The 22,761-nt window shown below is 38.0% G+C and overlaps 1 protein-coding gene across 1 annotated transcript in view; it reads right to left on the bottom strand.

Moving 5' to 3' along the window:
- The window catches only part of LOC126190835 (receptor-type tyrosine-protein phosphatase kappa), a 707,747-nt gene that overhangs the window by 122,989 nt on the left and 561,997 nt on the right, over window positions 1–22,761 (bottom strand). Inside the window, exons 8-11 of the mRNA XM_049931411.1 lie at window positions 17,471–17,620; window positions 17,172–17,271; window positions 1,489–1,565; window positions 662–793 (exon numbers count right to left, since the gene is read on the bottom strand). Coding sequence (XP_049787368.1) covers window positions 662–793; window positions 1,489–1,565; window positions 17,172–17,271; window positions 17,471–17,620 — 459 coding nt within the window. The remainder of the gene's footprint in view (window positions 1–661; window positions 794–1,488; window positions 1,566–17,171; window positions 17,272–17,470; window positions 17,621–22,761) is intronic.

Here is a 22,761-nt window from a genome sequence, read left to right as displayed (position 1 = left end):
AGTGGAAACTTCTGTTCATGGGTTAACTTAATGAAAAAAATGTAAATTTAGTAATGCATTGCTAACTTCTTATTCTGATATTATTTACAAAATGTAATATAGCCCACTGAATTTAAACGCTTAGAATTCATATTGATAACACCTACTTTAGTAAAATATAGAAGAAATATGCATGAAAAAGTGGATATGTTGAATTTTGTAAAAAATTGTAATTCTGTAACTTTTTTCCTCAATAAAGACTGTTACTGATGAACTACAATTATTCTTTTATCTACCCTTTTCAACATCGATGAGCAGCATTAATTTTTTCCATTTTTTTTAATCAGTGATATTGGATACAGCTAAAAAACACCTCTACTGCAAAACTTTATAAATAGTATTACTGAGTTTTGTTAAAATGGTTCTCAATTACAATTAGCACTATAGTACAATAAAATGAAATTATAACGCATCATTACACTTAAATTAAATTAAATGTACAATTTGACTTATTTCCTCATTCTAAAAACTATTCTCTATGAGATTCATAGAATATGCCTAATTATAATTTTTTCTGTCCAGAGTAAGTAGCATTTCTGCTTATCTTTCATAACACTTTGGTATTTTCCTAAGTCCAATAAGGATTTGTTTTTACTTTTTTCACAACAATAATTTTACTCACCGAATTATGGGGAGGAACGCACAGCACAACCACTGCGGAACATTCATAATCATATACCAGTGACCAGAACTCTCCAAGTGTATGTTTCAGAGGCCATTCTGTCACTATATACTCTCTCGGTTTTGTGTAGCCCTGCAGTGGCAATAACATTGCAGATCATTATCATACAATTGTACCCCTTACAATTAAGATAATAGGAATATAAAACTTTCTGATCGACAAAAACTGTGCGCCAGAATGGGCAAACCTAGGACCTTCACCTTTTGTAGGAAAGTGTTCCACTGACTAAGCTAGTGAAACACAACTCATGACCCATCCTCATCCTCAAAGCTTTATTTTCATCAGTACCTCATCCCCTGCCTTCCATGCTTTTGTGAAGTTTGGAAGGTAGGAGATGTGGTACTAGTGGAAGTAAGTTGTGGGCATGGGTCTTGAGTGATCCTTGAGTAGCTCAGTCTGTGGAGTACTTGCCTATGAAAGGCAAAGCCCCTGGGTTTGAGTCCAGTTTCCGTCTATGAGACAGTTCCATATCAGAGCAATTTCTACTACATAGCAGAAATTCATTCTGGAATAGAAATACAATATATATCAATAAAATATCAAATTTTATAGGTTCTACTGGTTGATTGTTATCATCGATTCAAGTAGTTGTTCAATCTTATAGATAAATTACGTTTCATATGACAACATTCCATGTGGATCACAGAAAGTATGTAGCATAATCAATGTTTTGAATATAATAATCATATGTATTTAACTATTTTAAATCTCCACAAAACACATAAGAGAGAGTTATTGTATTATAATTAATATTGTAAGAAGCTTACATCAACAAACACAGCATTAATGTAATCTGTGAAGTTGTTTCCTTGAAATGATGTCAGGTAAGGTCTTGAGTTATCAGCTGTAACAGACAAGAAACGTATTATAAAAAATTTCATAATATGACATACACTCGAATGGTGACAAAATTCAACATGCAAGAAATGTGTATTTCAATTAACCTAACCTTGATTCTTCTTTTAGACATATTGTATGTTAAAAATGGTGCTAAAACCTAGCATTAAACCAATGTACATTCACAACTCTCACTGATAATTACATATAATGTTGAAGGTGATGGAAGTACTTCATCTTTCTGGTATCATAACTAAGAGAATGACTAAAATCACACAATTTCACATAAAGTTAGTACAAAAACAAAATTAGTTTACATGTACCAGAGGTAGCACTCAAAGAGAATGAAATTTATATGTGAAATTCCCAGGCATCTCAATAGTTAAGTACAGTATCTGACACAGCACTGGACAAAGATACAGACATAGCTTGCACAGTTTTACCAGACGTGGTGCCGAATACCGAAATCAACAGACCAAAGCAATTTCATCCAATGATTCTCCAAAGAGGAGTACAGTTGTAGACAGTGAGGACACACAGAGACACTGTTGATTCATCAATGCTGTGTCTAGTCTCTCTGGTGAGACCATTCATTAACAAAATGCCACTTTCTGGTTTGTGGCTTCCATCTCTGCTGGAGTATTAGCATCAGTATTCTAAACTATCAAATGAGAAATGATGTACGAGAATTGACATACCACTTGTTGTTAACAGTTATGTACAGACTGTATTGTACAAGGCCATTAGCAGGCACATAACGGACACTGGTTTTGTAGAGCTTATCACATATTCCACAGCAGCAATTATGACTAAGAAAGAAATCTTTCACTGTTAACCAAATCCTACTAGGTGTTCATTTATTTAGTCCGTATTTTGTCCTGCGTGTTACGCTTAACAAACCATCCAAGTTATGCATTTCAACAATAACAAACTTAGCAGGCACTAGCACGTGGAGAAGTTAGCCAAAATGCTCAGTTCTGCCTGTTTTTCACACAGAAATTGCTCTCACTGTATCAACTTGCAGATAATATTGTTATCACAATTTCTCTCAATACAGCCCTCTGGCATAATCTTCTATAGCTACAAACAAAACAGTATTTATTCTCCAGCAGTTAGAATATCATATAAAATTGGTGACTGAACGTTTCACAGAAACTTCTGAAAGGATCTTGGGGTTATTACATCCACATGATGAAACATTTACACCCTCATAGTACTTGTGGTTCATAATAATAGTAAATTTATGATGATCTGTGGGGTTCACAACCACAATAAGTGACATACAAACATTTTCCATGCAGAATATGCATCCTTGTCTAGAATTTAGAATGGAGTTTAATACTCTGATACAAAAGTCATAAACAGATCACCAGTAGACACCAGAAAGGAAATTGAAAATTCTCATACATTTAGAAATAAAGTAAAGGAATACCTTATTAGTTACTCCTTTTATAATTTCTGAGAATATTTGGATTGAGGCTGTAAACTCCTCAAAATACATATCAAATATGTTTTAACATTCCCAATATAAAGGCAGCTGATAACAGTTTTCTGAAAATGCTTAGTACAAAGTGCAAGATAAAATCAATTGATAATAATAAGAGAGGAGGAGCAGCAGTCTTTTTTCCCTGAAGTATCTGCTTTTCTCCTTTTACTAACCATACAAGATGTGACAACAACATGAATCATCACTGTCTGTAGGTACATAAGGTATAAAAGCCTACAGTGGCTTGACAACAAGCTAGGCTCTAAACCCCAGGAGATGGAATGAAACTTTATGTGCAATTCAATCTAGAGGGGCTCGAAGAGTTTGAACAACATACAGAGATCTTTGCTAAGCACATCTCCCAAAAATACACCTTTGGAAAGGAAAAAAAATTGCATTTTTCCACCTTGCAACCAAGGAAATTTTTCCAGAATGTATTGAAAAACCATCTGCAGATTTTGTACATGTTCCTATCTTGTTAGAGTACCTTTATTCAGAAGTCACTGAGGTAGTTCAAAGTATCATTGATACATTCCCAATGCAGATGAAATTCCAAAAGGCAAGTGAGTGAACTGGTAAAGCCCAAAGGGGCCCTTGAGCACCAAGAAATGCTGAGAAGCTGTGCCGGACAGAAACTGCAGGTATGCATTGCACAAGTCTATGTGTGAAAAATATTAGCGTGCTGACAGCTTCACCAACAACTTTTCTGGGTGCAGAAATTGATATGAATCTGTGCCTCACTGCACACTGACTGTCTGTTTAAAATCACTGCAAAATTCCATGGTGCCATCTGGCTTCTGAAGCATCTCCAAAGGGGTGGCCTACTGACTCAACAAAATAAAAGAAACAATAGCAAGGTCCTTCCAATGATGCAACTTGCCCTTGAACTTGTTGCAAATAGCAAAAAATTTAGGTATCACTGATGGCTTGAGGGAGATGTGTGCCTTGAAATTTTCTGCCCAACCCAAGATATTCTCAAATATCTGGGTGTATGGCCATAGATCCCAAATCTTGAAAGGGGACTGATTGAGGCACTAAATGTACTAAGTCAACTATCTGGAAGACAGAACCAGAGAATGTGTCTAAACCAAAAATATTTTGTGCCAGCAGTGTATTTACCACTAACGTAAACTGACGTTCCACATTCTTATGATGGGCAGTGATGGAGAACTTCCCCCACAAATGCATGCACTATTTACTAAAAGATACAATGTGATGTAGTGGCCATTGCAATGCCAGGCAGCAACTATCTGCAACTATCTACATTAATCAGTTTGATTGTCACCTGTCCGGTACCAATGACAGCAGAATACGTTGGGGCGATGTTTGCAAGACCTTGGAATCAGCCTTCAAGTCTAGGGAAAACAGTAGGCCTCCAACAAGCATTCCAAGGCTCACTGTCATAAACTTTTGTGAAATGTGGCAGGCCCCACATGGTCTCTATATGTGGGCAGTCCTGTTGGACATGTATCAAATGACAGTTGGGGTAGGACCGTCAGCCCGTCGATTGAGCAGAAACAGGTGCGGAAGGAGGGGGACACAAACAACCCAAAGTAAAATGTGAGAGGGGATTACATTACAATTGACACATACTCGCAAAGCCCAATGCAGACAGATGGCCATAGCACTGTGAAATCACTGGTCTTGAATCATCAACAGCATCAACACACAGTGGCTCAGCTCACCCCACAGGGTTCCGGGAGATATTTGCCATGCACATCTAACACTGCCACTTGCAAGCTGCTGAAAAGTACAACCCTTACCACTAATGGAAAGTTTATGTTTTCAACAATCTTTGCAACTTTGGCTAAAGAAGGGATGGACAAGGCCTAGCAAGTCCGCATAAAAAGTAACACAATGGAGACACCCAAACAGGCACTTAAGCGAAAAGTGATCCATGTCTCAGACAACATGGGTTCGATGACCAAAATACTGCAGGAGTAACTGACAAAGTTATCAAAGTTAAGTTTCTGAGGGTCTGTAGACAGCTTCAAATTCTGCATAGTTTCAAATAATCACACATTGCTACATAGTAAGAAAGCTAGTTTCAAATAATCTCACACTGCTGCACAGTAAGAAAGCAGCCTTGTCAACTGGGTTGATAATATGCCTTAACTGTCAGTGCAACAAGAACCAGTGCTGGTAATTCAACTTTCCATAGCATTGTCAAAACTGGTGAACAGTGACAGGGATGACAGGAGTTAAAGCTTCTCTGCCAGCACATGGTCCGCTATCAGTGTAGCATGAGTATGGAGTCTGCAGCTGTGGTTTAGTGGCTAGCGTTGCTGTCTCTGGATCACGGGGTCCTGGGTTCAATCCCTGGCCAGGTCGGGGATTTTCACTGCCTGGTGACTGGGTGTTTATGTTGTCCTCATCATTTCATCATCACTCATGCAAGTGGCAAAATTGCACTGAGTAAAGATTGGGAACTTGTATGGGCACTAATAACCGCACAGTTGAGTGCTCCACAAACCAAACATCATCATCATCATCATCATCATCATCATCATCATCATCGAGTATGGAGGAATTCTCAACCTGTTTGAGCAGTTCCTACAATCACTCCAGCTGTATCTTTTGTTGCTGCTACTGGAGACACGACTGCATCTTCCAGAATTGCAAAAATGCTGGATTCATGGTGGCTGTAATTTCATACTATGAAAAAAAGTATGTCACATGCATAAGAACATCTGAAATCGTCCATACAAGACTGCTTTCTCAGGTGACATATACCAGCTCTGGTGCAATCATTGCACAACTTTTTATATTGGTATGAACACCAGGCAGCTGTCCACCAGGATGAACAGCAATCACCAAACTGTGGCCAAGAACAAAGTAGACCACACAGTGGCACAACATGCAGCTGAACATAACATGCTTGATTTCAATGGCCACTTCACAACCTGGGCCACCTGAATTCCCCCCCTCCACTAACAGCTTTTCTGAATCATGCAGATTGGAGTTACCCTTACAACACATTCTCGACCCCCAAAATTATCCCCACCTCAACCTATGGTAACCTACTGTTCCCTAGCCCTCCACCCAACAGTTTCTGCCCCTTTTGTCATATCACATCCTCCCTTTTCATGTCTCCTTATAGTCACTATGTGCCACCCTCTGCCAATGCACGCACCTGTCCTTCACCTTCCCTGCTTCTCCTCTTCTGCTCCCCATTTTTATTCCACATTCCACTTCCTGAAACTGCACCTGGCAGTCTCATCAGGCCACCATCTAGTCCTAGCATGCCCTGCCAGACAGTGCTCTTCTCTCCCCCCGCACGTAATCTGCTACCTCTCCCTCTACCCTGCCCCTCTACAGATTGCTGTTCATGTGACAATTGCATTCTGATCAGGGTTGCCAATGGTAGCAGTCATATGCGCATAAGGTGTGCTTGCTTGTGTTAATATACGCGCGCGTGTGTGTGTGTGTGTGTGTGTGTGTGTGTGTGTGTGTGTTTTCTTTGCTGAAGAAGGCTTTGGCCAAATGCCTTGAGATCCGAAATGTGAGATAATTTGGGTGAAGGTCACAGTTAAAGCAGGCTCAGACATGGTAATTGGATGTCTCTATAGGCCCCCTGGCTCAGCAGCTGTTGTGGCTGAACATCTGAAGGATAATTTGGAAAATATTTCGAGTAGATTTCCCCACCATGTTATAGTTCTGGGTGGAGATTTTAATTTTCCGGATATAGACTGGGAGACTCAAACGTTCATAATGCGTGGCAGGGACAAAGAATCCAGTAAAATTTTTTTAAGTGCTTTATCTGAAAGCTACCTTGAGCAGTTAAACAGAGAAACGAATTGTGGCGATAACGTATTAGACCTTCTGGTGACAAACAGCCCCAAACTATTTGAAACCGTTAATGCAGAACAGGGAATCAGCGATCAAAAAGTGGTTACTGCATCGATGATTTCAGCCGTAAATAGAAATATTAAAAAAAGGTAGGAAGATTTTTCTGTTTAGCAAAAGTGACAAAAAGCAGATTACAGAGTACCTGACGGCTGAACACAAAAGTTTTGTCTCAAGTACAGATAGTGTTGAGGATCAGTGGACAAAGTTCAAAACCATCGTACAATATGCATTAGATGAGCATGTGCCAAGCAAGATCGTAAGAGATGGAAAAGAGCCACCGTGGTAAAACAACTGAGTTAGAAAACTGCTGCGGAAGCAAAGGGAACTTCACAGCTAACATAAACATAGCCAAGGCCTTGCACACAAACAAAAATTCCGCAAAGCGAAATGTAGTGTGAGGAGGGCTATGTGAGAGGCGTTCAATGAATTCGAAAGTAAAGTTCTATGTACTGACTTGGCAGAAAATCCTAAGAAATTTTGGTCGTATGTCAAAGCGGTAGGTGGATCAAAACAAAATGTCCAGACACTCTGTGACCAAAATGGTACTGAAACAGAGGATGACAGACTAAAGGCCGAAATACTAAATGTCTTTTTCCAAAGCTGTTTCACAGAGGAAGACTGCACTGTAGTTCCTTCTCTAGACTGTCACACAGATGACAATACACTAGATATTGAAATAGACGACAGAGGGATAGAGAAACAATTAAAATCGCTCAAAAGAGGAAAGGCCACTGGACCTGATGGGATACCAGTTCGATTTTACACAGAGTACGTGAAGGAACTTGCTCCCCTTTTTCCAGTGGTGTACCATAGGTCTATAGAACAGCGAAGCGTTCCAACGGATTGGAAAAGGGCACAGGTCATCGCCGATTTCAAGAAGGGACGTCGAACAGATGTGCAGAACTATAGACCTGTATCTCTGACGTCGATCAGTTGTAGAATTTTGGAACACGTATTATGTTCAAGTATAATGACTTTTCTGGAGACTAGAAATCAACTCTGTAGGAATCAGCATGGGTTTCGAAAAAGACGGTCGTGTGAAACCCAGCTTGCGCTATTTGTCCATGAGACTCAGAGGGCCATAGACACGGGCTCACAGGTAGATGCTGTGTTTCTTGACTTCCACAAGGTGTTCGATACAGTTCCCCACAGTCTTTTAATGAACAAAGTAAGAGCATATGGACTATCAGACCAATTGTGTGATCGGATTGAGGAGTTCCTAGATGACAGGACGCAGCCTGTCATTCTCAATGGAGAGAAGTCTTCCGAAGTAAGAGTGATTTCAGGTGTGCCGCAGAGGAGTGTCATAGGACCGTTGCTATTCACAATATACATAAATGACCTTGTGGATGACATCGGAAGTTCACCGAGGCTTTTTGCAGATGATGCCGTGGTGTATCGAGAGGTTGTAACAATGGAAAACTGTACTGAAATGCAGGAGGATCTGCAGCGAATTGACGCATGGTGCAGGGAATGGCAATTCAATCTCAATGTAGAAAAGTGTAATGTGCAGCAAATACATAGAAAGATAGATCCCTTATCATTTAGCTACAAAATAGCAGGTCAGCAACTGGAAGCAGTTAATTCCATAAATTATCTGGGAGTACGCATTAGGAGTGATTTAAAATGGAATGATCATATAAAGTTGATCGTCGGTAAAGCAGATGCCAGACTGAGATTCATTGGAAGAGTCCTAAGGAAATGCAATCTGAAAACAAAGGAAGTGGGTTACAGTATGCTTGTTCGCCCACTGTTTGAGTACTGCTCAGCAGTGTGGGATCCGTACCAGATAGGATTGATAGAAGAGATAGAGAGGATCCAACGGAGAGCAGCGCGCTTTGTTACAGGACCATTTAGTAATCGCAAAAGCGTTACGGAGATGATAGATAAACTCCAGTGGAAGACTCTGCAGGAGAGACGCTCAGTAGCTCGGTATGGGCTTTTGTTAAAGTTTCGAGAACATACCTTCACCGAAGAGTCAAGCAGTATATTTCTCCCTCTTACGCATATCTCGCGAAGAGACCATGAGGATAAAATCAGAGAGATCAGAGCCCACACAGAGGCATACCGACAATCCTTCTTTCCACTAACAATACGAGACTGGAACAGAAGGGAGAACCGATAGTGGTACTCAGGGTACCCTCCGCCACACACCGTCAGATGGCTTGCAGAGTATGGATGTGGATGTAGATGTAGAAGTCTAACAGTGTGATTTCATCTCAAATCATACAGGTCATATTAACTCGAGGTCATTAAGTTTTCTGGAAAAAATATATATTAGACTTCTGTACCTTAAGTGTTAAGAAATAAAGTATTTTCATTTTATCTTAATTTTTGTAAATGGTACAGCGCTTTGAAAAAGCTATTAAAACAGTAGAGGGAGATGGAGAGGGAGAGAACAAAAAAGAAAGATCAAATAAACCAAAAGTATTGGAAACCTGGCAGATGTTCTGCATTAAGGCTCCCCCTTAATGTGTTGAAATTTAGTTGACATCTGCAAACTTACGAACTTCCTTTAACTTACAAATTTTAGATGAAAATACAAAATTTAATTAAATTTTTCCACTTAAAGTTTTTTTTATAATTTTGAAAGTCACAGAAAGCTGTCTTTTCTGTCATATTACCAGATACCACTGATGTAATTATAAACAGAATATTCTCTGCTGCATTTATCTGTATTACGTAAATATTTATTACTAAATGTGTAAAAAATTGCATTTTTACAAGTTTTTATGAATTATTTACTCAGAAACATCCATATGAAACTTTTGAGAGTTACAGAAAATATTGTTTGGTTAATATGTTACTAGTGAGAAATATTTTTCAACATTCTGCGTGCTTCACATAACTGAATTTCTAGCATACAATATGCATGTTGGCAACACTGTTTCCAGCACAATTATATTTATAACAAATGAGTAAGAACTTGCACATAAACCATTCTGCATCAAGTTTTGTGTTTGGTTTGAACTTTCTGTTAGATACAATGTCAGTGAGGAAACACTGTACTGAAAGAGTGATGTGTGTGGACTGTGAAAGAAAGACACAAGAGGGTGGTGTTTCAGAAAAGTGAAAAATGCTTCACAGTTGTTGGAAATCTGTCAGAGTAAATCCAGAAATACCTTGGTCCTCAAGTAATGGTGTTAGTATCACATCCACTGTGCACTACAAGAAGAAATTCAGTGACAACGCACCTGAACGATCACCATCAACCGAATGTGAAACTGAAGAAGACAGTGCAGATGTTTATATTCCTGGGTGTGATGTTGTTGACGCATTGAATGTTAGCATTTCTGCTGAAGCCCTTACTATATCTCCCCCCCCCCCCCCCCCCCCCCCCTTAAACCTCCAGGAAAGAGGAAAGGTAAGAAGCACAAGAAGATAGTGGGTATATAAAAAAAGGGAAGAAAACAAATATTACATAGGCAACATCTTCAAAACTTTGTGATGTGTATAATGCAGACACTTTGTGCAGAACCTGAAGACAGTGATATGGCATGAAATGTGATGTATGGTTTCAAAACCTGAATACTGCTATCTCAGCAGCCACCTGTACTGAGAAGGTATAGTTAACTGATACTGATACCAGGTAGCTTCTCTAAGCAGCAGTTACCGAATACATACCCACTTCCTCACATTACTTGATTTCAAAAGCTCATAAAAAAAGAATGAGAAAGGAATTTGGGCATGCCCAGGTTCTTACTGTGGCTCTGGAATATTTCCTGAGGCATGACAAAGATTGCAGCAGGCAAAGTCCTAACCAGGTTGATGTTGTCTCTGTTAGTGAAAAATTTAAAAAGGTAAAAAAGAAATGTGACAAAATCAATAAGAATGATCCTAATGAAAAAGGAGAACCAGAATTTAAAAATTGGTCTCACAAAATTCTACTCCTTACGACTGAAATGGGCAAAATACCAGCCAGTGAAGGAAGTATGCATATGTATTTACTGCACTAATTTGAAACTTGTCTGTTAAACCTGATGCTTCTGTGCATATGTCAAGAGCCACAAGATAAATGTTGATTGCAGAAGTGTGCAAAGTGTCCTGCTGCTGAGGTGATGACAGTTGAAGCATTACACCTTCAGGATACTGATAATGACATAACCTATGTGTTATGGGAGGGAGGAGAGTTGGTGAAGAAGACAGCAGAGCCAGAGAAGTTTGTTACAGAGGTTAGGCATTGGGTCATGAAAGGAATGGCTCACAATCATATCCACAGGTTCCACAGACAGGGCATAGCAGAAGTAAAATCAACCACATCCCAGAATGCCAACACATTAGCTATTCATTTTGGCTTTGCTGAGAATTGGTCTGTTGTTTTGCAGAATGAAATTTAAAGTTACCACTGGCACACATCACAGGCATGGTATCAAAAATCATGTGTGTTGCTCACTTCCTTGGGACATCATACTGTCTTGCTATTGTCAGTGATGATCTCATTTATGACAGTGCACATGCATGCTACACTGTCAGCATGATAACTAATGGCATAGAATCTAGAGACCATGCATTTCCTAAACACGTGTATTTGACTGATGGTGCAACATTTCATTTTAAAAACCACTTTCAGCTTTATGAGCCTGCTCAACACTGTAATACAGGAATTAAGACAAAAAATGTAAATTTTCAGCATCAGGTCATCGAAAAAGTGCATGTTATGTGATAGGAGGTCTCTGTAAACATCTTGCAAAAAGATTTAATCTCCAGCATGAAGCTGTTGATGCTGTAAGAGATGCTACTGGACTTGTACACACCATATCAACATTAGTAACAAACATGAAGCTCTTAATTCTAAATGAAAGTGCATTAGGGGAATTCTGTTTTAAAAAAGAGAGAAGAGTGGTCTACTATGAAGACTGTGGTAGGAAGTCAATCAAGTCACTACTGGATTGCATCCCTGAGTGGCCCATATAATACAAGAATGGTTCTCCATGAAATGCAGCCTGTTACTGCATGTGAAATGCAGAGACCACAGTATACATTAGAAGACTTTTAGTGAGAGACACTTTATTTCTTGTGTGTATGACAGTCACTGGTGTGTGGGACAGGTAATAAGTGTCTCTCATGAGCTGCAAGATATAACCGTCTACTTTATGAAACCTCATGGTCCTGCTAATGCTTTCAAATGGCCATCATCAAAAGATCAATGTGTAGTTCCAATTTCCCAAGTTCTTGTTGAATCATCCTTGTCCGTGTGTAAATACAGCTTGGCTATACAAGTTCAATGGGAAGCAGATGAAAAAAGACAAATAAACTCTTCTCAACAGTACAGTGTTGATTGTTACATTATAAGCACTTATAATTCATGGGAAGTCATGAAGAAGTAAAATCACGACAGAAGATAATTTGTGAATGACATCATAAAAAGAAAAATGGGTATAAATATTCTACATCTCACTTTCGTTGAATGTAGTTTATTCGTCTCATAAAATACAGTTACAAATTGGAGATTTTTGTACTGGAGTCACATCACATTACTTAAAAAAAAAGTTATAATAATTAACGTATTTCAGCAGGTATTTCTGCATTTTTACACATGAACAATTTAACAAGAACATATTTTGCAGCTTGCAATACAATTTATACAATGTATTAACTATTTATTATACAATACATAATTTTTATTGTTTCTTTTCTTTTCAAATTGCTGAACTGTCCTGCATGAATTCTTCAATTGAATAATAACATTTTTCCACTAGTGTATTAAATAACAATCTCTTTAGTGGGTCAAACTCCATATTTAACAGATTTGTGTTATTTAATTTATTGTAAATTTTTAATCCCATGTACAATGGTGTTTGAGCATAAAGTTTTAAATTATGAGAGGGAAGTTTGAAACTGTGTCTGTGACAAGTACTGGAATTGTGGTTGAAATGAAAACTGTCAAGGGAGTTTTGATTTTTATAGATGAAAATAAAAATTTCGTACATGTACAGAGAAGAAATGGTTAGTATTTTTAATTTTTTAAATAATGGGCAACATGATGTTCTTTTTTGCACTAAACACATGTTTCTTATTATTCTCTTTTGAAGTGTAAGTAATCTTGAGCTGTTCATGGAGTTTCCTCAGAAAATTATTCCATATCGAATTATAGTCTCAAAGTAGCTGTGGTGGGCTATCTTCCTGCTGTCCATAAGGGTGGAACCAGATAAGACATTCATCACATAAGCTAGGCTGTTTAGTTTGTTTGCTAAGAAGTTTACGTGTCCTTCCAATTTAAATTTTTGTCAAGATTTAGACCTAGAAATTTTACATAACTTGCTTCGGTCATTTCCTGATCACCATGCACTATTTTTATGGGAGATGCTGAAGATGTTTTAGCACTAAACTGCACTAATTGTGTTTTTGTGACCTTGAGTTTTAATCCATTTTGCTGAAACCAAAATTCTAGGTTTCCCATTATATTTTTCACTTTATCATGAATTTGTTCTAAATTGTCATTTTCAATTAAAACTGAGGTGTCATCTGAGAATAAAACAGAGTGAACATCAATGTTTAAAGGTAAAACATTTATGTACAGCAGAAAAAGATAAGGCCCTAAAATTTATCCCTGAGGAATCCCTGTACAAAGCTTTTTCCAGTCCAAGATTTTTTTTTTTTCTCCATTTGAATTTAGAATAACTCTCTGTTTTCTTTCTGACAAATAAGATTTGAATGCAGAATGAGATTTTCACTCTGCAGCGGGGTGTCTGCTGATATGAAACTTCCTGGCAGATTAAAACTGTGTGCCCGACCGAGACTAGAACTCGGAACCTTTGCCTTTCGCGGGCAAGTGCTCTACCATCTGAGCTACCGAAGCACGACTCACGCCCGATACTCACAGCTTTACTTCTGCCAGTATCTCGTCTCCTACCTTCCAAACTTTACAGAAGCTCTCCTGCGAACCTGCAGAACTAGCACTCCTGAAAGAAAGGATATAGCGGAGACATGGCTTAGCCACAGCCTGGGGGAGTTTCCAGAATGAGATTTTCACTCTGCAGTGCAGTGTCCGCTGATATGAAACTTCCTGGCAGATTAAAACTGTGTGCAGGAGAGCTTCTGTAAAGTTTGGAAGGTAGGAGATGAGATACTGGCAGAAGTAAAGCTGTGAGTACCGGGCGTGAGTCGTGCTTCGGTAGCTCAGATGGTAGAGCACTTGCCCACGAAAGGCAAAGGTCCTGAGTTCCAGTCTCGGTCGGGCACACAGTTTTAATCTGCCAGGAAGTTTCAAGATTTGAATGACTGCAATGCCCTGTCCACGATCCCATACCTCTCTAGCTTGTGTAGAAGTAGTAAGCGACTGACTGAGTCCAAAGCTTTGGTTAAAAAATAAATAAAAATAAAATAAAATAAAATAAATTTAAAAAAAACCTGTGGCCTTCTTACCAGTGTCTAAAGCAGAGCTTATTTTTTCAGTGAATTCCCTGATAGCATTTATTGTATTTTTCCCCTTTTGAAATCCAAATTGATTTTTAACTGTAATATTGTTTTCTATATGAAAGTTTTCAAGATGTTTTGCAACAATCCTTTCTATCACCATAGCAAAAACTGGCAGCAGGGAAATGGGGTGGTAATTTCCCATGTCATCTAGTGAGCCTTTCTTGGACAATGGTCTTATTTCAGCACATTTTAACACATCTGGGAAATATCCTTCGTCAAATGACTGATTAATAATTTTAACCAGTGGATAAGAAATGATGTTATAAACAGCCTCAACTATGTTTTAAGGTCTGCATTTTGTTTTATATTTACAAAGTTGACATCTACCTTGTCCTGGTGGCAGTATATCTTCTTCTGATTTTGCCACATTTATGAAGAAATCATTGAAATAACATTTGAAAAGGATCTATAATTATATCAATTTTTAATTTTTATTTGGACAATTTCTTAGCAATCGTTCTTTACTCCCAACTCAGATTTGACGACACTCCAAATTGTAATTTATTTTCATGTTTACTAATATACAGGTTGTTAGCCAATTTTTTGCTGCCTTCAAATTTTGTAGTCCTGCCTTTTTCAGTTGCATGTAATATTTCAGTATATTGCTACATGGCAAACAGTAGTGATTATTATATAGCTTTATGACAAGTTATGATGCACTATGAATAGAACTTACAATGTAAAAAATATTTTCTTTGAAAAATACCACTGTAATCAAGAAAATATTAAGCTACTAATAGCAGATAAACAGCAGCTAATGTAACAAAACTGAGGAGGCAGCACTTTCTCTCAAAGTAGAAGTTTCTCACCAATGCACTTGATAGATTCACAAGGCATAAGTGCGATTAGCATTAATCCGCATAGCGATACTTTATTATTAATACAGTAAACAGATTTAAGTTTCTACGATGTCCTAGTCTCATGTTATTGTATACCTTCCATTGTTCCACATCCCTGAAGGCTATCCTTCTTGATGGGATCTATGGAACACAATGAATGACTGATTGAGCTCACAAAACGATGAGGTCAGATTTCCGTGTATCTTCTACACCTTTTAATATTTGTGCGGCAAGTTCCTGAAGGAGTGGAACATTGAAGTAATGATCAAATTCTATTTGAAAATTGACACAATACAATATTGAATTTTATAAGTTGATGATATGGTCATAACAAAAGGAACTGAATGTAATTTAAAGGAATAAGTGCACAGATTACATCTAGTTTTATTTTAGCTGTTAAAAGCAGCAAGAATGCTATGACAACAATCAGAAGGTCCTACCAGATGAGAGGCACAATACAACAATTTTCCAATATGAAGACACACACACAAGGAATTAAAAGCATACAGTGATCTAAGTAATGGTGCATAGGATATGCTTGTGTACATCTTTCATGTATGTCAAAAAGCCAGGTTCCTATCAAAAGGTGAAGCTATAAATCTACCGTCAGGAAAGACCCTGAAAGACCACAGAAATTATGGTCAATAGAGCAGCCTAGCTAGCCTAAAACTTGAATGATTGTGACAAGTTGAAATTATAATACTGGAATTAATAAATTATGGTACCACCAGTAGAAACCTGCAATTGTAAAAGGGAGAAACTACCTAACTTTTGGAACTAACAGTTTCTCTGTAGGGCAGGAGAGAGGGATGGGTTGGGGAAATTTAAATAGGAAGGGCAGGTCACTCAGACCCCAAGATGAGAGAGACGCACCTGTAGTTAGGACGAGCAGTATTGACAAGAAAGGGAAGACACCAGAGAGATGGTACACTGTTAAGCATTACACCAGCTTCCACCCAGAGATAATAAAGATGAAGTGAGAAGTAAAGACTAATTAAGGAGAAGAGAGATGAATAGTGCAATTAAGAATTGGACACAAAAAAAATTATAAATAGTGTTCCTCCTAAGAATCATTTAGCTGCATTTTCTCTTGTGTTTTGGCAGATTTTTACAATTTCAGTTTTGCTCAAACAAAAACTGCTCATTCCATCTTTCACACAATGCCCCGTGTTGAGGGAAAGCATCAGTTTGCACCCCATTACAAAGAAAATGATTTTTAAAGTTGGTTTTTATGTTACCATTTGATAGAGTGGCCCTGAATTAGTCTAGTGCAATATTCATTTTACCAACATGTATTAACAGGAGCAGTGGAACACAAAGAATACCCAGGACTTCAGCAATGAAAGCACCACCCTGGTCCACACTGACTGCTACCGCCGTAGCTACTGCCGTAACACTGTCATTGCTGGGGTAATGATTATTCTTCATGTTTCACTGTTCTTGTTAACACATATCAATAAAACTCATGTTGTACTAGACTAATAGACTATTGAATGGGCATGTAAAATGTTGCTTTACAAATAATTTTGTTTGTAATAGGGAACAAATTGATGCATTCCATCGACTCTGGGCATCACATGAAAGATGAGATGGAGTATTCATTTGGTGTCACTCCACCCACACACTGCAAAAAATCCAAATAATCCATGTGGTGTAGTTTTTCATAATTTCTTATTTTTCTTAATTAAATTTTCCTTTCTTACTCCAAACTAATAACTTAATAAAATAAAAGAGAAGCAAAGGTACAGATTAACTTCCTTAAAATGTTCAAGTAGATTGGATTGCACACACATTTATATGTGGGAACATATGTTTATTTATTAAGCATAAATTACAGGTTCTCAAATTTCCTCTTTCCATTTAAGTTAAATTATGATTTGTCCTTCTCTTTCACAATACATTCATATAATTTCTTATATAACATCCATGTTTATCTGTATTTTGAGGTTTAAAGTGTGGTCAGTAAGTTTAACTGAAATCTGTGTGTTTCTCAAATTCTTTTTTCAGCATGTTAACTTACGTGGCACAATAAGAACATCCCGATTTTTTTCTCTGTTGTCACCTCTGTGCCCACCTGCACAATCACCTATTGTGAAACGGGGTGTCTGCTTGCAGATCAACTAAAACAAATATTGTCAAGAAATAAACAATGAGGGTTTCCATTATAATATCCACTCATAAGCATTACCATAACAACTGATGCAATGTTATTCCTTATAAATTCAGTTAATATAGCTAAAATTGGTAACTAATATTAGTTGTAGCATTTTAGTGAAAATTGATTACAGGAATACCTACTGAAATCAATATTCTGCTCACCTGATACTCTCTCTGATATTCATTCATTTTGGTGATAGGATTTTTCATTGATTTTTGTTTGAGCCGCTGTGATAGTTCTTTTACTGGAAACCACGAATTTCCACAAACAATATATTCTTCCAACGTATCATAAACAAATTTATACTGGTCCTGCAAAGAAGATAGAGTGGAGAAGTCATTTAATTACTTTACAATATATTAACACGGAATAAGGTCACTTGCAATTCAGAACTCGGCCTTGCCTCTTGACTAAAGTATGGTATATGCTTCTGGTGGGAATCTTCTCCTGTCTTGTCTTCCTTTTAGTTGCATAGTCATCTCTAACAGAAAGCTAGCAACTCAATATGACATCTTTGTGATGACTAGCACTCTATTATTTTCAAAACTGTTGAAATTCTAACCTCAGCTTTCCACTGTTTGAAAGTTAACAAAATTACCTTTCATGGGTGTTCACTGCAGTCTCCTTTCTATGAACCTACACACAAGATAAATCGTATTAACCAGTAGGATGAAGGTAATGGAAAATTATTTCTGTTAGTCTCCTACTGACATCAAATTGATACAGAAAGAAACAAGTAGAAGTTATTTTTGATGGAACACAGTTTTTACTTTGTAAATGAATTCCTCGGTAAATGAAGTGAGGTACTGTAATGTAAAATTACCTCTTGTACAAGGTGAATCAAAAAGGACTTCATAACTTTGGAATGATACAGGAATTTATTGTGATAACTCACAGTCTCGGTTGATGTGTTATCTTGTAGCAAACAATCTCAAGTTTCATGTAAAAGGGTCAAGTGTCATTTTGGTTCGATACGACTACCACTTGTTACGCAGCAAACATCTACATTTACATCTACAACATACTCCGCAAGCCACCTAATGGTGTGAGGAGGAGAGTACCATTGGTACCACTATCTGATCCTTCCAATCCTGTTCCACTCACAAAGAGTGCATGGGAAAAATGATTGGCGGTAAGACTCTGCATTGGCTCTAATTTCTTAAATTTTCTCCTCGTGCTCAATACACGAGATGTATGTGGGGGGAAATAATATGTTGTCTGACTCCTCCTGTAAAGTGCTGTCCCGAAATTTCAGTACTAAATCTCTCCGTGATGCACAATGTTCCTCTTGTAACATCTGCCAGTGGAGTTTGTTTAGCATCTCCGATACGCTCTCTCACCAGCTACCACGATTAAACGCGCCGCTCTTCGTTGGATCTTCTCTATCAGTCCCACTGATAATGAATTTTTATTGTCTATAGCAATCGTGTGTTATAATCTGTATTAATGTCACTATGCATATGTAAGGTTTAACTCTGTACTATGTACTGACTTTTCTCTGGCCACACTGCACCAAGGAGAAGTGCAAGTTTTATGTATTATTAAAGAAAACTTATATACTGAAACTTGCAGTAACAGTTGCTTCAACACAGATTACACAATAAATTCGTGTGTTAGTGTGTGTTTTAAAACTCCTATCAAAATTTTCACATTTTTCTATATTACCCAAGAAAATGTGAAAAATATGGTAAAGTCAAGTTATAAACATACTCTTGTTTACATTTTCGTGCAGTAAACAAAGACAGTCCTGCTCGTTGCAGTAAACTGGACATAACTTGTGCAATGGGAGCATAGATTTGATATTTCCTGCCGTCAGCTAAATAGTTTTGTAGGGAAGAAACGTATACATGGTTTTTAATGAAATCCCAGGGAAAGAAATCCAGTGGTGTCAAGTCTGGGGAGTGAGGTGGGCACACGATTGGCCCTTCACTGTCAATCCATCAACCTGTGAAACGATTATCAAGGAAACCTCGAACTTCCTTGAGGAAATGAGATGGTGCACCATCTTGCTGGTAGTAAAGCATTCCATCTCAGTCATCTTTGTCAGTCTGTGGACTTAAGAAGTTTTCAAGCCTATTTAGATACACAATACCTGTGATAGCTTCCCCCGTGAAGAAGAAAGGGCCATACACTTTCAATTTGCTAAGAGCACAAAACACTTTAACTATGGGGCTGTCATCAATGTGTTACAGGGTTCTATGTGGATTTTTGCTGCCCCATATTCTGCAGTTGTGAGTGATTATCATGCCACTGATATGAAATGTTGACTCACTGCTGAAGATGATTGTGTTCAGGAATGTCTTGTCATCCTCTATCCAATGCAACATTTCTGCACAGAATTCCTCATGAGCAACATTACATGCATCTGTAATGCGTTGCGCCATTGTGAATCCGTATGGTTTCATGTGTAAACATCTACGTCGTGCTCAACAAAGAATCTTTTGTGGAATGCCAATCTCACGAGATGCATCTCATGTGGATTTTTGTGGACTGTGGGCACAGCTCTCCCTAAGCTGTTTAGCATAATTATCAACATGATGGCATCCTGCTGATCTGTCATGTCACAGTGTACAACCCATCTCAAAAAAGTTCTTGTGCCAAGAGTAAATTGTAGGCTTGTTTGGAGGTTCTTTAGCATATTCGGTGCAAAATTCACGCCAAACAGTTTTTTTCAGAGTTTGTTTCATGAAACCAACACACACTGTGGGCATGCTCTGCACCAGAGAAAGTACCTTTTTAGCTGTGCACTATTTTGCACTCCTGGTGGCAGAATGGGGTGCTGATGCACTATCTGAATCCAACTTGAGGTGTTTGCTACAAAACGACATCTAAAGATTCTGTAAGTTATCTCAATAGATTTCTATATCATTCAAAGTTGTAAAGCTCTTTTTGATTCACCCTGTATTAACTGACTTGGTATGTTTTTATTTTTACATATATCATTTTATTATCCTGATAAGCATACATACCTAACTAAATACTGTGAAATACCTAAAATAACATGTGTGTGGTAAATTGTATTAATATTGTCATACATATTTCTTATCAATTGTTTTATTGTCTATAGCAATCATACGTTATAATCTGTATTAATGTCACTATGCATATGTAAGGTTTAACTCTATATTATGTACAGACTTTTCTCTGGCCATACTGCACAAAGGAGAAATGCAAGTTTTATGTATTATGAAAGAGAACGTATATACTGCAACTTGCAGTAACAGTTGCTTCAACACAGATTACACAATAAATGTGTGTGTTTTAAAATTCCTATCAAAATTTTCACATTTTTCTATACTACTCAAGAAAATGTGAAAACGTGGTAAAGCCAAGTTACAATCATACTGTTGTTTACGTTTTCATGCAGTAAACAAAGACAGTCCTGTTCAACAGGTTTTCTTTTCCAACATAATTAAGTAAAGCACACCATTATTATTCTCTACCAGGGGGCATCACTTTGTCAAAGCACTGTCCATGTGGGCAGGAAAGTTTGTGTGTTCCAATGAAGATAAGAGTTATACTGGTGGTAGCTTAGTTACTGGTAATTTCAATCTATGGAGACAGGTCTCAACTGAGGATTCAAAGTGTGCCTCCCAACAAAACATCTGTCCTCCTTTTTTATCTACCCCACAGAGTAGGGCAGGGGGGAAGGAGAGGGGGGGGGGGGGCCTCTAGGGGTGTGGTGAAGCCTGCTCTTCTAGGAGAGAAAACAATGATTACAAATGCTGCTGGCTCAGAAGCAGTGACTTGGCATCTCCACTACTGGGCTTACCCTCTACAGCACCCACAACACAATCAGAGGACATTTCATACATGAGGCTTGAAACATTTTGTTACCCCAGAAGACAAGACTGGTTACTGAACTGTTATACGAGTTGACATATGCAATACTACAAGTTTATACAGACTAGGAGCTACTAAGGAAGTAATATCAGAAATAGAGAGATACAAACTTGGTGTGACTGCATTACAAAAAATTTAATAAATGATTATCATGTTTCACTATTAAACACAAATACGGGGACATGACATTTACAAAGGCAAGTGCCCCAACAGAAGTGAGTAAAGAAAAGGAAACAGACAAGTTTTTTTAAGAACTGGAAAAAGCAGTGGAAGGAGTGAGTAACAGAAATATAAAAATTTTAGTTTGACATTTTGTGTTAAGGTTGGGCAGGAGAGTATATACTGAATGTATACTGGGAAAGTAGGCTTAAGTGAGAAATAAAATGATAATGTGTTAAGGCTAATCAATTTTGTGGCTGCTCAAGATATAATAATCAGCTAGACAATCTTCCCCCTTAGAAGATTCATTAACAGAATAGAAAATCACCAGACAGGAAAATTATAAATCAAATTGATTATCTGTTGGTAGATATTAAGCACAAGAAAAGCATAGAAGATGTAAGAACATACAGAGGAGCACGAAGGGATCACAGATCACTTTCTACTTGTTTAGAAAGTCGAACTACAAATCCAGTACTGGAGTAGTCAAACAAGCAACAGCAACATAATATCATAATATTTGATACAGATAAACTATATCAGACTGAGATAGCTTGAAGATACCATGTGGATGTGAGGAATAAGCCTGAGACACTTACAACAAAGGAACAAAATGGTCAAGAAATATGTAGTATTTATGTGAATATTTCAGAATGTTGTTAGCTTGAGTTTTATATAAATTTATTATTCAATAAATTGTTTTCAGTATGGCTATTTCAATGCATAATTAGTTTTTCTACAAGTTCAGTTAATAAGAAAATAAGGCTAACTGAAGTTAACACTACAGTCTGTCTTAAGCAATACATAGTGAGCTAATCATTGCTGGCATATTTGTAAGTAGGTTAGTCCTCAAGTGGATGCATAATATAGTTCTATAATCTGTTCTAAATTAATAATCAGAAAACATTTCATAAAACACTTCACTGCATTAATGTAAGTCCATTTGGAATAGAAAAATTTAACCTAGACATTTTTCAAAATATTACGTTGTTTCCAAAATCAACAAATCTCTTTCTGTAGTAACACTGTTCACGTTTACGTTGCACTTCACTTAGCGTAGACCGGGACTGTGTCCTAGGCATGCCCGATGTTAACTGACTGGGCACGGCCCGTTCTGCCAGAGTAGTTGTTGTTGTTGTTGTTGTTGTTGTTGATGTTATGCCGGCAGAGGTCGCGTCCGAATTCTCGCGTGCCCTCTGGTGGGCGGGACTCTACTTGCAGCAACTACCGTCTGTGACGCGCCGTGCCAATGTGCGCCTCCCGCGATCTTTCTGGTGGCTACTGCACTCCTCCTCCTTCGGGGGGTGAAGCCACTGTCATCCACTGCATCGGAAGATGGAGTGTCGGGCAGGAGCGATGACCTCCACATCCATTGGAAGGCCGGAGTCGAGGGGATCTGCCAACCCTCGAGCCGGAACCTTCGAATACGGCTGGAAGTGACCCACACGAA

This window comes from Schistocerca cancellata, chromosome 6, assembly GCF_023864275.1.
Source record: "Schistocerca cancellata isolate TAMUIC-IGC-003103 chromosome 6, iqSchCanc2.1, whole genome shotgun sequence".
Lineage (NCBI taxonomy): Eukaryota > Metazoa > Arthropoda > Insecta > Orthoptera > Acrididae > Schistocerca > Schistocerca cancellata.
Note: the sequence above shows the minus strand (reverse complement) of the source record. Positions and strands in the feature narration are given on the sequence as shown.